Consider the following 14,792-nt stretch of genomic DNA (forward strand, 5'->3'; position numbering starts at 1 on the left):
CACCGCCCGGGCCTCTGTGGGTCGCAGCTCCCAGGAGGCCTGCCAGCAGCGGCCCTGAAGTTTCCGGGAAGGAGCGGGCCCTGCCTCCGGGCCACCTGGCGGCCAGGTGCGCGCCCGCCTCAGGCCCCGCCCTCGCCCGGGGCGGTCCCCGCTCGGGGGGCCCTGGAGACGGAAACGGATCGGCGGCCGGGACATGGAGGAGCGCCCGCAGTGGGACCCGGAGGCCTGGGGCTCCGCGGAGGGGCGGCCGGCACCCCGGGCGGCCAGAACAGGTGGGGGACCTGGAGAAGGTCGGGTCCGGTTCGTCTGGGGGAGGCGGAGAACCGGGGCCCCGCCCGGGGCAGGGGGGACCCAGGGGCCAGGACTTCGAGCTCCCGGGAGGAGTGCGCAGACCCAGAGCCTGGGAGGCGGAGAGCGCTAGAGGCGGGAGGGTCCGCGCGTCTGAGGGGCGGGAGGGGCCCGACGAGTCACGGGGAAGGAAGTCCGGAGCCCGCCCCTCAGCCTGAGGTGGGAGCTGCCTCCCTTGGGTGCTTGGAGAGTGGGGGGCGGGGAGGGGCGGTGTCTGGGAATGGGGTCCAAACTCCCGGGTCTGGGGAGGAGGGCTGGGGTCCAAACTCCCGGGTCTGGGGAGGAGGGCTGGGGGCCTGGACCCCCGGGTCTGAGTGGGGAGGCGTGGGGCTGGACCCCCGGGTCTGAGGGAGAAGGGGCGTGGGGCCTGGGCCCGTGGGTCTGAGGAAGGAGGTGTGGGACCTGGACTCCCCGGGTCTGAGGGGGCGGCCTGAGGCCTAGACCCCCGGATCTGAGGGGGGAGGTGTGGGGCTGGACCCCCGGGTCTGAGGGGGGAGGCCTGGGGCCTGGACCCCCGGGTCTGAGGGGGGAGGCCTGGGGCCTGGACCCCCGGGTCTGAGGGAGGAGGGGCGTGGGGCTGGACCCCTAGGTCTGAGGGGGGAGGCCTGGGGCTGGACCCCCAGGTCTGAGGGGGGAGGGCTGGGGCCTGGACCCCCACGTCTGAGGGAGGAGGTGTGGGGCCTGGACCCCCGGGTCTGAGGGAGGAGGGGCGTGGGGCCTGGACCCCTGGGTCTGAGGGGGGAGGTGTGGGGGCTGGACCCCGGGGTCTGAGGGAGGAGGTGTGGGGCTGGACCCCCGGGTCTGAGGGGGGAGGCGTGGGGCCTGGACCCCCGGGTCTGAGGGAGGAGGGGCGTGGGGCTGGACCCCTAGGTCTGAGCGGGGAGGCCTGGGGCTGGACCCCCGGGTCTGAGAGGGGAGGGCTGGGGCCTGGACCCCCAGGTCTGAGGGAGGAGGCGTGGGGCTGGACCCCCAGGTCTGAGGGAGGAGGGGCGTGGGGCTGGACCCCTAGGTCTGAGGGGAGAGGCCTGGGGCCTGGACCCCCAGGTCTGAAGGAGGAGGCGTGGGGCTGGACCCCCAAGTCTGAGGGAGGAGGGGCGTGGGGCTGGACCCCCGGGTCTGAGGGGGGAGGCCTGGGGCCTGGACCCCCAGGTCTGAGGGGAGAGGCCTGGGGCCTGGACCCCCAGGTCTGAAGGAGGAGGCGTGGGGCTGGACCCCCGGGTCTGAGGGGGGAGGCGTGGGGCCTGGACCCTAGGCCCTCCCAGCGCCCTGTCCTTGCCCAGGCCCGTCGCTGTCCTCTGTGCTGAATGAGCTGCCCAGCGCTGCCACCCTTCGGTACCGAGGCCCTGGGGTGCTGCCCTGGGGGGCTGAGGAGGGTGAGGACGAGGAGGCATGGAGGAGCATGCAGACCTCCGCAGACGCCTCACATCAGGAGCTGCCGGAGCCCGGCCCCTCCCGGGAACTGCCGTGGCCCATGCAGGCCAGGCGGGCACACAGGTGAGGCCACCTTCCTGTCCCCTCCAGGCCTGGGCCCCCTGCCCACCAGCTGGCCACTCCACCCCCTGCTCGGTCCCTGGTTGGTCCCTGCATCTCACCCAGCCACCCCTCTGGGTCTCCTTGCCCCCGTCTGTGTTGGAGCTTCTCGGCTCCAAGGAGTCCTGTCTGCAGGATCCTGGTGCTCTCTCCCAGGTTCCAGTGTCTTGTGTCTTTTTCCCTCCAAGCCTGACTGCCTCTGTCTGAAATCTGTGGTTCACTTTTTCTCTCTCTCTGAGTTTTATGTCGGTCTCTGCCTCCTACCACTCTGTTAACGTCTTTCTCTCCCCTGTCCTGCTGCATAATTGGCAGGGCCCAGTGAAAGCCGGGTCTCTCGTTCCACAGTTACTATGCATATGGCACAGCAGTGCAAGTCAGCCGGAGGCCCTTCTGAGAACAGGGCCCTGGCTGCTCCTCAGGTGACCCTTGACACCGATCCTTGCTCCTTATATAATCTGGGCACAGTCCCGAGGTGTGGGGAGGTTTCCTCATGCCAGGCAATGGTCTGACTCTGGCTGGGTGTCCAACAATGCAACTCAACTTTGACACTATCTACCTGGAGACATAAAAAGGACACCTTTATCACTCTCACCACTTAGGAAATTCTAGGCTTTAGGAGCCCTGTGCCAATAGGACAAAGCCCAAATAATATAGTTCTTTTTATTTTATCTTAACCACTGGGCCTCCAGGGAAGTCCTCCCTGCCCCCTGCTTTATTTCGATACAGTTGACAGATAGCATCTTATAAGTTTAAGGTGTACAGTGTTACATATACACTTATATGTTGCAAAATGATTACCACAGTCAGGCTAGCTGACATCTCCACCCTGTCACATAATTACTGTTTGTTTTTCTGTGGTGAAAACACTTACTCTGTTGGCAACCTTCAACTATACAGTGCAGCATTATGAGCTATGATCACCCAGCTCTACATTATTAGATTCCCAGAATTCATTCATCTTTTAACTGGAAGTTTGTATTCCTTGACCAACTTCAGCATTTACCTACTCTACCCGCTGGTTACCACCATCCTGCTCTCTTCTGAGCTCGGTTTTTTATTTTACTTCATTTCATTTTTTGACTGTTCAGTGCAGCTTGTGGGATTTTTAGTTCCCTGACCGAGGATTGAACCTCCGCCCTCAGCAGTGAGAGCACAGAGTCCTAACCACTGGACTGCCAGGGAACTCTCAGTTCAATTTTTTTTAGATTCCCCATGGGATATCATACACTACAAAATGTGTTTCTTATTGTAAGTCACACTATCACACCTACCTCTTTTTTAACTTTATGATGATATTTGCTGACAGAAAAGTGCATGAGACATCATGCAGAGGCTTACAGAGTTTTCCCAAAGCAAGGATCCTTCCACCTGGGGCACCCGCATCTCCTTCCCAGACTTTTGAAGAGGATCACTTCCTTGCTTTTCTTCACAGCTTCGCCATCTGTGTGTGCATCCCTGAACACTTTGTGCTTGCTCTGGGTCCTTCTTAAATTGAACCCTGCAGTGTGTATTTTCTGTCTTATGCTTAGCATTAGATGTGTTTCTTTTTGTTGCTATGGAGTATCCCCTGTTAGGAATACACAGAAACCTACTTCTTCGTGCAACCACTGGGTTGCCTCTCCCTGTTGATGGTTTCCATCTGGGGCGGCTAGGCCCCTGCTTTTCTGTCTCTGACTCTGTTCCGCCCCACCCCACCCCAGACAGAGACTTGCCAGGGACCGAGTGGCCCAGGGCGCGGGGTCCACAGGGGCCCAATGGACTCGGCTGATGCGGAGGTCCAAGGAGAAGGTGCGGGAAGGCCTGCGCTCCCTGCAGCCCTGGGCGTGGACGCTGAAGAAGATCGGGGGTATGGGGGATGGGGCTAGGCTGGCGACTTGGGGCAGAACTGGACTCCTGGCCTGAGGGAGGAGGGGCTGGGCCCCCGGGTCTAAGGGTGGCGGGGCTAGGGGCCTGGACCCCCGGGTCTGAGGGAAGCGGGGCTGGACTCCCGGGTCTGGGGAGGAGGGTCTGGGGGCTGGACCCCCGGGTCTGAGGGAGGAGAGGCTGGGGGCCTGGACCCCCGGGTCTGAGGAAGGCGGGGCTGGACCCCCGGGTCTGAGGGTGGCGGGGCTGGACCCCCGGGTCTGGGGAGGAGGGTCTGGGGGCTGGACCCCCGGGTCTGAGGGAGGAGAGGCTGGGGGCCTGGACCCCCGGGTCTGAGGAAGGAGGGGCTGGACCCCCGGGTCTGGGGAGCAGGGTCTGGGGGCTGGACCCCCGGATCTGAGGAAGGCGGGGCTGGACCCCCGGGTCTGAGGGAGGAGGGTCTGGGAGCTGGACCCAGGCGGGGACCGGACCGGGAGCGGAGCCCGCGGCCTCTCTGCTGCCCCCTGCAGGACAGTTTGGCGCCGGCACCGAGTCCTACTTCTCGCTGCTGCGCTTCCTGCTGCTTCTCAACGTGCTGGCCTCGGTGCTGACGGCCTGCATGGTTCTGCTGCCCACCTGGTTGGAGGGGACTCCCCCGGGTCCCCCTGCCCCGAACGCCTCCTCTCCCTGCGGCTCCTACAACCCCGGCTCCCACGGCCTGGTCACCTTCGCCACCGAGCTCTTCAACTTGCTCTCCGGAGAGGTGCGTGCCTGGGTCCCGGGACCCTCAGGGACCCCCGACCCTGGTGGCCCTGCTTCCTGAGCCCCCTCGTCCTGCCTTTCCTCCCGCAGGGTTTTCTAGAATGGTCTCCTCTCTTCTACGGGTTCTACCCGCCCCGCCCACACCTGACCATCACCTACCTGTGCGCCGCCTTTGCCACTGGCCTCCTCTACCTGCTGCTCATCCTTCACCGGTCAGTGACAGCCCTGCACCCAGATCCCCTGGACCGTGGCGGGGAGGCGCGGTGGGAGGAGCGCCCTCCCCCATAGGCCTGAGTCTCGCTCCAGGGTCCCTTTCTCTCTGCTTGAATTGCTGTCAGATTTTAAAATGCTTCATGACTGGTTCCAGGCCAGGGATAAAGATGGGAGATGTCTCCCTGCTGCGACTTAGTCTAGTGGGGAGGGTAAGATATTAAATAAACAAGGAAATTAATTGCTTCTTTTCTGCAGGGGAGAGTGGCTGAATAGGAAACAAACGGGTGATTCATTCACTCAGGGATAGATATTAACTGAGCAGATACTATGTGTCAAGCATTGTTCTAGGCATTTGATAAAACAGAGCCAAAAAAAAAAAAAAAAAAAAAAATCCAACAGAGTCTGGTTGGCCCTGGTGGAGCTGACATTTTAGCAGGAGAGACAAGTAATAAGCAATAGGCCATAATGAGTGGATTGTATGGCATGTTAGAGGGTGATCATCCGAGCTGCCCAGCCCCCAACCACCATCATTTGTATTAACACTATAGCTTGCTTTTGGCCCATTTTCTTCTTTATATAAAGGGAGACTCTACATACGTTGAGACTAAAGCCCACAGGATTCCCTAATAATTGGATTCGGGGTGTGGTGAATGATGGAAGTTAAGAATGACTCCAGGTGTTGGAACTTCCCTGGTGGTCCAGTGGTTAAGACTCTGCCTTCCACTGCAGGGGGCGCAGGTTCAACCCCTGGTCAGGGAACTAAGGTCCTGTATGCCTCAGGGAACAGCCAAAAATTAAAGAAAATAATAATGACTCCAAAACAAACGAAAAAAGAATGACTCCAGGTGTTTGCCATTTGAAATGGGGAGGGCTGTAGAAAGAGCAGGCTTTGGGCGGGGAATATCCTGGGTGCAGTTTTGGATCAGTAGATTATGAGGGAATATTGAGTAGGCATTTGCATATGTGGGTTCTGCAGAGGAGTCTGCTCTGAAGTTACAAATCTGAGACTCACCGGCACTCAGGCAAGCCTGCGAGACTCCCAAAGGAAGGGACTAGGGTCAAGAAAGAAACACGACTTATATATATATATATATATATAGTGTTCTCAGAAAGCCAGGCACTGTGCTGGGGTCCAGGGACACCAGAGAGGTACAGCTTACAGTCAAGTAGGGGAGATAAATTTCGAGACTGACTGTTAAATAAATAAGCCAATCAGTATTTGTGGTTTGAGAGCTGTACTATATAGAAAACAAATGAGAGCAGGGATCAGCAAATTTTTTGTTTTCCTGGTAAAAAAGGGAAGGCCAGGTGGGAAGTAGTTGCATCTTTGCAGGTCACGTGATCTCCGTCTCCACTACAGTCTGCTGGGCAAAAGCGACTGTGGACAGTAGGAAAATGAGTGGGCATGGCTGTGTGCCAGGAAAACTTTATTTACAAAAAACAAGACTTGGTCTCAGGGCCATAGTTTGCTGGCCCTCTCTGATGCAGAGTAACGCGCGGGGACCGTCTTGCGTGGAGTGGCCGTGCGGACTCTCTGAGGAGGTGACCTCTAGGCTGGAAAGGTGGCAGGGAGGCAGCCAGTGAACAGCCAAGATTCGGGCACTTCAGACAGCGCAGGCTGTGACTGCAAAGGCCCTGTGGTGGAAAGAGGTGGAAATGAGAGGCGGGGAGGGGGAGGAGGGACAGGGTTTGAGCTTGGAGAAGTAGGTGGGGTCGTCTCAGGGAGACTATGCTATGAAGGTGCCCAGGATTCAAGAACCAGGAGAAGCTGTGGAGTAGGTTTTAAGTGGGAGTGCCATGGATCCCCATAAAAGGAAGGTTGGACTGGCTCGCGAACAGGGGCTGGGCGAGAGGGCACAGGTGGAAGCAAGGAGTGCAGGTGGGCGCACTCGGGGGCGATGCGGCTGGCAACGGGGGTGGTGAAGATGGCCGTGGAGTCTTTTTGCTCCGTTTTCTGTTTTAGTCCTTTTCTCAGGTTTTCTGTCCCCTCCCTAGGTCTGTATCTCCACCCCCACCCCCCCCCAGTCTCTTTACTGGCCCCCTCCTTCCTCTGGGTCTCTGAACCCAACCTCCCATCTCCTTCTCTCTTACTGAATCTTTGTCCCCTTTCTTGGACTCTCTGCCACTTTGGGGTTTCAGTCTTCCGTCTGCATCTCTCTCCGGGGTCTCTGTTCCTTTCTCTCAGGAGAGCTGGTCTTATCTCTTAGGGTTCTGTCTCTCCTTTCAGGTGTCGGTCCTCCAGGTCTGTTACTCAATTTCTTCTTCACTCTTTGGCATCAGTGGCTGGACGTGTCTCCATCAGGCAGCCGCTCTCCAAATGCCCTGTGTCTCAGAGTTCATCTTCCCTATTTGCCCCATCAGAGGGCAGGGCTGTCCCCCAGTTCACGGATGTCTTGCCTACACTCCATTTCCTGGTCCTCCCCTCTCTTAGCTCGGTGTCTGGACTGAAGCAGACGTTGTTGGCTGAGTCAGAGGCCCTGACCCGCTACAGCCACCGCGTGTTCTCCGCCTGGGACTTTGGACTCAGCGGGGAGGTCCACGTGCGACTCCGCCAGCGCCTGATCCTATATGAGTTGCAGGTGCGCTTAGCGGTGGGGCCCGGTGAGCTGGGGGCACCCGAGGGGGCGGGGTTGAGAGAATGGGCGGGGCCTGGGCCAGGGACGGGGCCTCCAGAGAGACGCTGGGCGGAGCTTTCTTCTTAGGAAGCGGGCCTTGAGGGAAAACGGCTGAAGGCCACTACAGGGATGCCTGAGGTCAACGGTACAAGGAAAAAGCTAGATCCGTTCGCAGTTAAGAGCAGGGCGTGTCCAGAAAAGGCTGGGTAGAGTAGAACCGAAACCAAAGGCCAGGCAGGAGGGCTGGGCGGGCCCTAGGAGGAGCTTGATGTGTTGGGCGGGGCCTTAGAAGGGCGGAGTCAATTCTAAATTGTCAATCTGGAGGGTCTTGGGTGGGCTGGGACAGGACTATAGACGTTCTTAGAGATCCGATGCAGCATCAGTTCCCGTTGAGCGTGGACCGCCGGCTGGACCTGGGGCACTGGAACACGACTGGGCGTCTCTTCCGGCCTTAGGTAGAGCTGGAGGAAGCCAGAGTGCGGCGCAAGGCTGCGGTGCAGACCCTGGGCCAACAGGCCAGGCTGTGGTCGGTGCGCCTGCTGCTCAACCTGGTGGTGCTGGCGCTCCTGGGGGCAGCCTTCTACGGCATCTACTGGGCTACCACCAAGGCCACTGTGACGCTGCAGGTGTGGAGGGCCCTGGGGGAGGAAAGGCCCTGGAACCTACCTTTCCAAGGGTGGAGGAGACTGAAGCCTGTGATTCTTGGAATCTCAGAGAGGAAGGACTGGGGTCTGTGTGTGTGTGTGGCGGCGGTGGTTATGACTGGACCGCGGACTTTCAGGGTGCTGAAGGAAGAAGAGGCTGGGGGAGGACAGTGGTAAGCATGGCCCCTGCAAGACCCCGGAGCCTCTTCTCTTGGTCCACCCTCCCTCCTAGGACAAGCTTCTTATCCAGCGGACGCCAGTGCTGAAGCTCATGGTGGATTACCTTCCGTCCATCTTCATCTCCGTGGTCAACCTCGTGCTGCCGCCTGTGTTCAAGCTCATTGCCCCCCTGGAGGGCTACACTAGGAGTCGCCAGATCGTTTTTATCCTACTCAGGTTCTGGACTCCTGGTGTGGGCTGGGTCTGGCTGAGGGACATTGGTTCTACCAAATAAGAGACTGACATTGTCAAGATTCAGGATCCGGTGGGATCTGGATTCAGATCCCGACTCCTCCTGTCACTGAGCCTCAGTTTTCTTCTTCTGTGAAGCGGGGGGACTGTGAGCACGCTCCACACAGGAGAATCCGGGCACGTGGTGGGCGCTCCATCAGTGTTGATGCCCTTTTTCTCTTTTCCCCTTGCCAGGACAGTGTCTCTCCGCCTGGTCTCCCTGCTGGTCCTGCTCGTCTCTCTCTGGAGTCAGATCACTTGCGGGGGCAATGCGGAGGATGCGGAGTGCAAAACCTGTGGCTACGATTATAAAAAACTTCCGGTGAGGATGCGGCGGCGGGACGGGGGACTCCTTGGTCCTTGAAGGAAAGGAAGAGCCCGGTGGGTTCCAGATTCTTGGTTTGGGATGAAAGAAGAGCTTGCGGTGCTAGACTACCTTCCCCATGAGGACAGGGGTATGGATTTTTAAAAAGAAGAAAGAACCCCCAGATAAAGTATTGATAGAGTCTCATACTCTTGCAATTTGGAGACTCAGCTGTTTGGGTCTACAGGGTCCTGAGGTCTTTCTGACCTGTTCTTCCTCCCTCAGTGCTGGGAGACCCGCCTGGGACAGGAGATGTACAAACTCCTGCTGTTTGACCTGCTGACCAGCCTGGCAGTCATCCTGCTCATCCAGTTTCCTCGGAAGTGAGAGTCCCGCCCCTTGCCGTGGCCCCGCCCAGCACCCGTAGTCTCTTTCCCCGCCCTTTCTAGCCCCGCCCCTGCCCTAGGCCCGCAGACCACGCCCCCTCCACGGGTCTGGTAGTCCGGTCCATACAGCCACGATTAATAACTCTACTCAAGCCCCGCCCCCTAGACGCACACCCTCCCCGCCCCCCGCTGGGTCTGGGAAGTTTCGCCCCGCCTCCAGATATACTCACTTCCCATTGGTGGGCGGGACGGTGAAGGCGGGGAAACCCGTGGCCCGCCCGTCTCTGATTCCGTGGGTCTCACCCTGCCCCTCAGGCTGCTCTGCGGCCTCTGTCCCGGGGCGCTGGGCCGCTTTGCGAGGACCCAGGAGTTCCAGGTGCCTGACGAAGTGCTGGGGCTCATCTACGCACAGACAGTGGTCTGGGTGGGGAGTTTTTTCTGCCCTTTACTGCCTTTGCTCAACACGGTGAAGTTCCTCTTGCTTTTCTACTTGAAGAAGGTGAGCGGTGGGGAGCAGCCTTGGGTCTGAGGCGGGGAGGTCCTGGGGCTTGGATTTCTGGATTCTGGGAGAGGAGAATACTTAAGGATGTGACTGCTGGATCCTGGTGGGGGAGGATGCCAGGGTCCCTGACTACGAGATCCTGATAGAGGACAGGTCTGGAGGACAGACCCCTGGATGTGGGAGGAGGGGTCCAGGGCATCCCAACTGTTAGATCTGAGGGAAGTGGGGGACCCGGACTCTTGTGTCTTGTGGTGGAAAAGAACTGGGGTTCCTGGCTCCTGATTGAGGAGAGGGGGCCAGGGATTAGGGCTCCTGGGTGGTGGAGGAGAGTCTGGGGCTAAGATTCCTGTGCCTCATATTCCCTTCATCCCCTCCTGCCAGATCACCCTCTTCTCCACCTGCTCCCCGGCCTCCCGCACCTTTCGAGCCTCCACTGTGAATTTCTTTTTCCCCTTGGTCCTCCTCCTGGGTCTGGCCATCTCCGCCGTTCCTGTGCTTTATAGTATCTTCCTGTAAGTGTGAGAGGTACCGGCCTCTCTCTCCCACCCTTCACCCTCCTCTGTCCAGGGTTCTGACTTTGGGCCATCCTTGAGCTCTGCCTGTCTCTGACTCCAGGATCCCACCTTCCAAGCTGTGTGGTCCATTCCGGGGTCAGTCGTCCATCTGGGTGGCGATCCCCGAGTCTATCTGCAAGCTGCCTCAGACGGCCCAGAATTTTCTCTTCTTCCTGGGTACCCAGGCTTTTGCTGTGCCCCTTCTGCTGATCTCCAGGTGAGGGCGCTAGACTCCTGGGTCTGAGTCTGAATGTCTGACCTGGGGTCCCACCGCCTGCTTCCGAGAGAGAAGTGGGCTGGGGGCCCAAACTCTTGGGTCTGAGGGAAGGAGGGGGCTGGGATGCTTCGACTCCTTGAGTCTGAAGGAGGAGGTCCAGACCCCTGGTTTCTAAAAAGCCCTAAGTGGAAGATATTCTGAGAACGTTTGGGGAGTGTCTTCCGTTTTATCTCCTCTAGCATCCTGATGGCGTATACCGTGGCCCTGGCTAACTCATATGGACGCCTCATCTCTGAACTCAAACGCCAGATACAGACGGTGAGCCAGGCCTGGCCCCTGGGAAGGGGTCCTGGAGAGTATGAAAAGGAACACAGGGGAGAGACTTGTCTCACCTCCCACTCTCTCTACCCTTTCCCTCAGGAGGCGCAGAATAAAGTCTTCCTGGCACAGCGTGCTGTGGCGTTGAGCTCGGTCAACAGAGCTCTTTGACCTCTCCAGCCTGGCTTGGGGTGACGTCCCACTTCCAGCCCCAGACCTGCCCCCAGATCCTATTTTAGCTTCGTCAACATCATTTGGAAAATGAGCGAACTGGAGAAGACCCCGTGCTTTTCCAGCCCTGGGATTCCCTGCTGAGTCTCCCGACCCTTCAGTGAACCTCTTTCTAGTACTGTATCAATAAATCTAGTACTGTATCAATAAACACAGCGGAGGCCGCTAAGTGCTTTTTGAATCTCGGGTCCAGAAGCTAGGGGAAAGCCTTCAGCGGGACATAAACCAATCAAATGTGTGGGTCTGAGAGCGTGGCCGACTCTTCCGCGAGAACCCGCGCCAGCCAATCAGCGGCTGCGTTCAGGAGCGTCAGGGCGGGGACACGTGATTGAGTCAGAGTCGTGAGAAGCGGCGGTCGCTAGGCGACGCCACGCGCGATTCTCGGCGACGGAGGACGTGGGCCCTGCAGCCAGTCACCTCTCGCTACAGCCCTCTGGGGGCGTGCCAGGCAGCGCAGAGCCAATCCGTGGCGGAGGAAGCAGCAATGGGGCGGGGCCTTCCCCTCGCCAATTGGAAGTGCCAGGAGGTGGGCCTATCGGTCCGCGGACGGCTGAGGCGCCATGAATATTTTACCCAAGAAGAGCTGGCACGTCCGGAACAAGGACAATGTCGCCCGCGTGCGGCGTGACGAGGCCCGAGCCCGGGAGGAGGAGAAAGAGCGTGAGCGGAGGGCGCTGCTCGCTCAGCAGGAGGTGAGCCCCGGGCCCGGGCGGACGCGGCGCCGCGGCTCAGCGCGCAGGCGCCCCGGGAGGCGCCGGGAGCTGGGCAGTGCCAGACGCGGGGCGGCGCGCAGGCGCGGGGCACCCCGGGCGGACCTCGGGCCGGGCTCCCGGGAGGTGCCTGCGGACCGTGCCGACGCCCGCCTCGACCTCTCCTTGGTCCTTTTCGAGGGCCGGAGTAGGGGCTCGTGAAGAATCGGAGCCCTGGGCAGCTCACGGAAGTTCGGGCCACTTGTTCGTTTACCTGTACAAACACCCAGTGTAGTGAGCTCCTGTTGTCTCCTGGTGGCTCAGACAGGAGAGTCTGCCTGCAGTGCGGGAGACCCCCTGGGATCGGGAAGATCCCCTGGAGGAGGAAATGGCGACCCGCTCCAGTATTCTTGCCTGGAGAATCCCCTGGATGAAGGAGCCTGGTGGGCTACATACCATGGGGTCGCAAGGAGTTGGACACGACTGAACGACTTCACTTTAGCTTTTCACTGTTGTTCACCCCGTGCAAAGCGCTTGATTTGCAAAGTTTCTCGAGCCCTGTGCGTTCTTAGCGGGGCAGTTCTCTCCCTTCGGCGAAGTGAGATGGCTTCAGAGGAGAGACAGCGAAGTGACAGTGGTATTAGTCCCGCTGCACCGGGCGCGCCTTTTGCCTGCACCGCTGCACGCAGACACTAGAAGCTCTCGCAGACACTAGAAGCTCTCGTTGTAACTCCTCACCTGTTTGGTTTACACCTAGCTTCCAGTCCTTTGACTAATCCGATCGTCAGCACTGGCTGGGAGGTAGTCAGGGTTTTTAAAGTTCACATTTATGGACTTCTCTAGTGGTCCAGTGGCTTCCAATGCAGGGGTCCCAGGTTCAGTCCCTGGTCAGGGAAATAGATCTCATATGCTATAACTAAGATCTGGTACAGCCACAGTAATATTTTTTAAGTTCACGGTTATCAGTAGAAATTGGAAATCAAATGGGCATAGTGACTTGGTGCCCTGCCTGTCCTAATAGATGTTTTGGCTGCCTTTATGGCTGTTTTCATTGTGTCAAAGATGAAACCCCCCTGGTTTAGGAACCCCCTGGTTTACTGTTTGGAAGGTGGCTTACAAACCACACCTTGCCTCATTGCTCCACCCTCTCCCCAGGAAGGGTCAGGTGCCTCTTCTGGGTTTCCAGCACCCCTGCTCCCTTCCTTCGAGCCCTTAGCACCACGGCCTGTGATTTTCCATGGTTGGCACCAGGCTCAAGAGTCCCTTGGGTTACAGCTAGGTTCTCAATGTTCTGCCTGTGACTTTCAGGCCCGCACAGAATTCCTACGGAAGAAAGCCAGGCATCAGAACTCACTTCCTGCACTTGAAGCAGCAGAAGCGGGAGCCCCAGGCAGTTCTGGCCCTGTGGATCTGTTTCGGGAGCTGCTGGAAGAAGGGAAAGGGGTGACGAGAGGCAATAAAGAGTACGAGGAAGAGAAGCGACAGGAGAAGGTAAGTCGATCTCACCCTCTTCCTCAGATCCTGGGTGGAGCTGGGGGTGGGGGTGCACCTTGCCCTCAGGAGTGACTACGGGAGTGTTTAGGGGTATGGTGGCGATTAACCAAGCTAGAGAACTCAGACCAGCATTAAAACATAGCGTGTAGGAGGTGGTGGTTACTGCCGGGTGCTAGGCACTCTCTAACCTGACGTGCAGACCCTGAAGGTGTTTGGGAAGTTAAGCTTTTAAAGTGTCAATCAGCCGCTGCTCTCACCTGCCCTCAGGGATTTCCCATCAGATGGAACTGCCTCCACCTCAGTCACTCCTCTGCCTGGCTTGCTTCCAGGTTTATTATCTCCCCAAAGATGCTGCCTTTGAACCCTAACATAAACAGCTCCCTCCTTCCTGTGCTGTTTGCTGCTGAAGCTGCCCTTGTGCCCCAGAGCGGGGCGCCCCAGGGACTGGCCTGTTTAGCCCGAGCAGCTGGTGGAGTCGGCTCCTGACAGGCTCTGCTGGCTGAATGTCTGGTTCTGCCTCCGCGGGAACCTTGGCTCCCTCAGAGGGAACATGCTTCCTGTTCTCACTTTCACATCTTCTGTCTCCCTCAGGAGAGGCAAGAGAAAGCCCTGGGCATCCTGACATACCTGGGCCAGAGTGCAGCGGAAGCCCAGACTCAGCCCCCATGGTACCAGCTGCCCCCAAGGCGGGGCAGCGCCCCCTCTGGTCCAGGATCCGATGAGAAGATCAAGAGCCGTCTGGACCCGCTGCGGGAGATGCAGAAGCACTTGGGGAAGAAGAGAAAGCACAGGGGAGACAGTGGCGGTCACAGCACCAAGGAGAAGAAGGGGCTCGAGAGACAGCGACCCAAACAGTGAGGGGCCTCCCTCGGCCGCGGCCACCATGGGAGCTCTGGTTGAGGCGAGGCTCTGGGGCCAGCAAGGTCAAGCCCGTTTTTGTAACTTCTTTGAACGTTTCCAGCCTGTTCTCAGGTCTGCAGAGACTATGTGATATCATAAAGCCACTGCTCCGATGGCTGGGGGGATATCTGCTCAGCTGCTTGCTGAGACCTATCGTTCACGTTGTATAGGTTAGGTCCTGACAGATGAAATTCAGTGAGAGGGAAGCTCTGAGGCTGTTTCTGAGACCAGAGTCTGAGGAGCAGAGGTCCAAGTAAACAGGCGTGCTTGTGTTCCTAGGACCCCAGACCCCCAAGTGCAGCTGGCACCCTGCTGGGCCCTTCCTCCCACAGAGGAGGGGGTGAGCCAGGCAGTGCGCGGGGCCGCCCAGCTGAGGACTGACGGGGGACACTGCCCGGGGTCACTGCTCGTCAGGACAGCGAGGCCAGCTGCCGGGTCCCAGCGTCAAACCCCTGCCCTCTGAGGGGCTGGGCCTCCAGCTTCCCACACTGACTGTCCTCTCCCCCCAGGCCTCCGTCCCTGGAGCAGCTCCGAGCAGACCGACTGCGGCGGGAAGCGGCTGAGAGGGCGCGGGCGGAGGCCTTGCTGGCCCGGGTGGGCGGCACAGCGGCCCCGCAGGAGCAGCCGGAAGAGATGGACGAGCGGCGGAGGCGGTACAACTCGCAGTTCAACCCCCAGCTGGCCCGGCGCCCCCGCCTGCAGGACCCACCGGCGGCTCCCTGACTCTCAAGGGGGGACAGGAGAGGCCGCTGCTGCCAGCCGTCATATAAAACTATTTATTCATAAATATTTT

The 14,792-nt window shown here is 59.1% G+C and overlaps 2 protein-coding genes across 2 annotated transcripts; both read left to right on the forward strand.

Moving 5' to 3' along the window:
- The first annotated feature begins 141 nt into the window (after positions 1 to 141).
- On the forward strand, positions 142 to 11,085 carry TMC4 (transmembrane channel like 4). Its single transcript, XM_061140360.1, has 15 exons — positions 142 to 272; positions 1,629 to 1,842; positions 3,579 to 3,724; positions 4,251 to 4,483; positions 4,573 to 4,694; positions 7,127 to 7,274; positions 7,766 to 7,936; positions 8,187 to 8,350; positions 8,600 to 8,726; positions 8,994 to 9,091; positions 9,410 to 9,593; positions 9,978 to 10,108; positions 10,212 to 10,367; positions 10,607 to 10,685; positions 10,788 to 11,085. Exons 1-15 carry the CDS (start codon positions 194 to 196, stop codon positions 10,854 to 10,856), a joined length of 2,121 nt encoding a protein of 706 aa, XP_060996343.1. The 5' UTR covers positions 142 to 193; the 3' UTR covers positions 10,857 to 11,085.
- A 340-nt stretch (positions 11,086 to 11,425) lies between these two features.
- LENG1 (leukocyte receptor cluster member 1) lies at positions 11,426 to 14,785 on the forward strand. Its single transcript, XM_061140361.1, has 4 exons — positions 11,426 to 11,608; positions 12,914 to 13,096; positions 13,691 to 13,953; positions 14,509 to 14,785. Exons 1-4 carry the CDS (start codon positions 11,477 to 11,479, stop codon positions 14,720 to 14,722), a joined length of 792 nt encoding a protein of 263 aa, XP_060996344.1. The 5' UTR covers positions 11,426 to 11,476; the 3' UTR covers positions 14,723 to 14,785.
- The last annotated feature ends 7 nt before the right edge of the window (positions 14,786 to 14,792 follow it).

Source organism: Dama dama, chromosome 4, assembly GCF_033118175.1.
Source record: "Dama dama isolate Ldn47 chromosome 4, ASM3311817v1, whole genome shotgun sequence".
In the NCBI taxonomy this organism is placed as follows: Eukaryota; Metazoa; Chordata; class Mammalia; order Artiodactyla; family Cervidae; genus Dama; species Dama dama.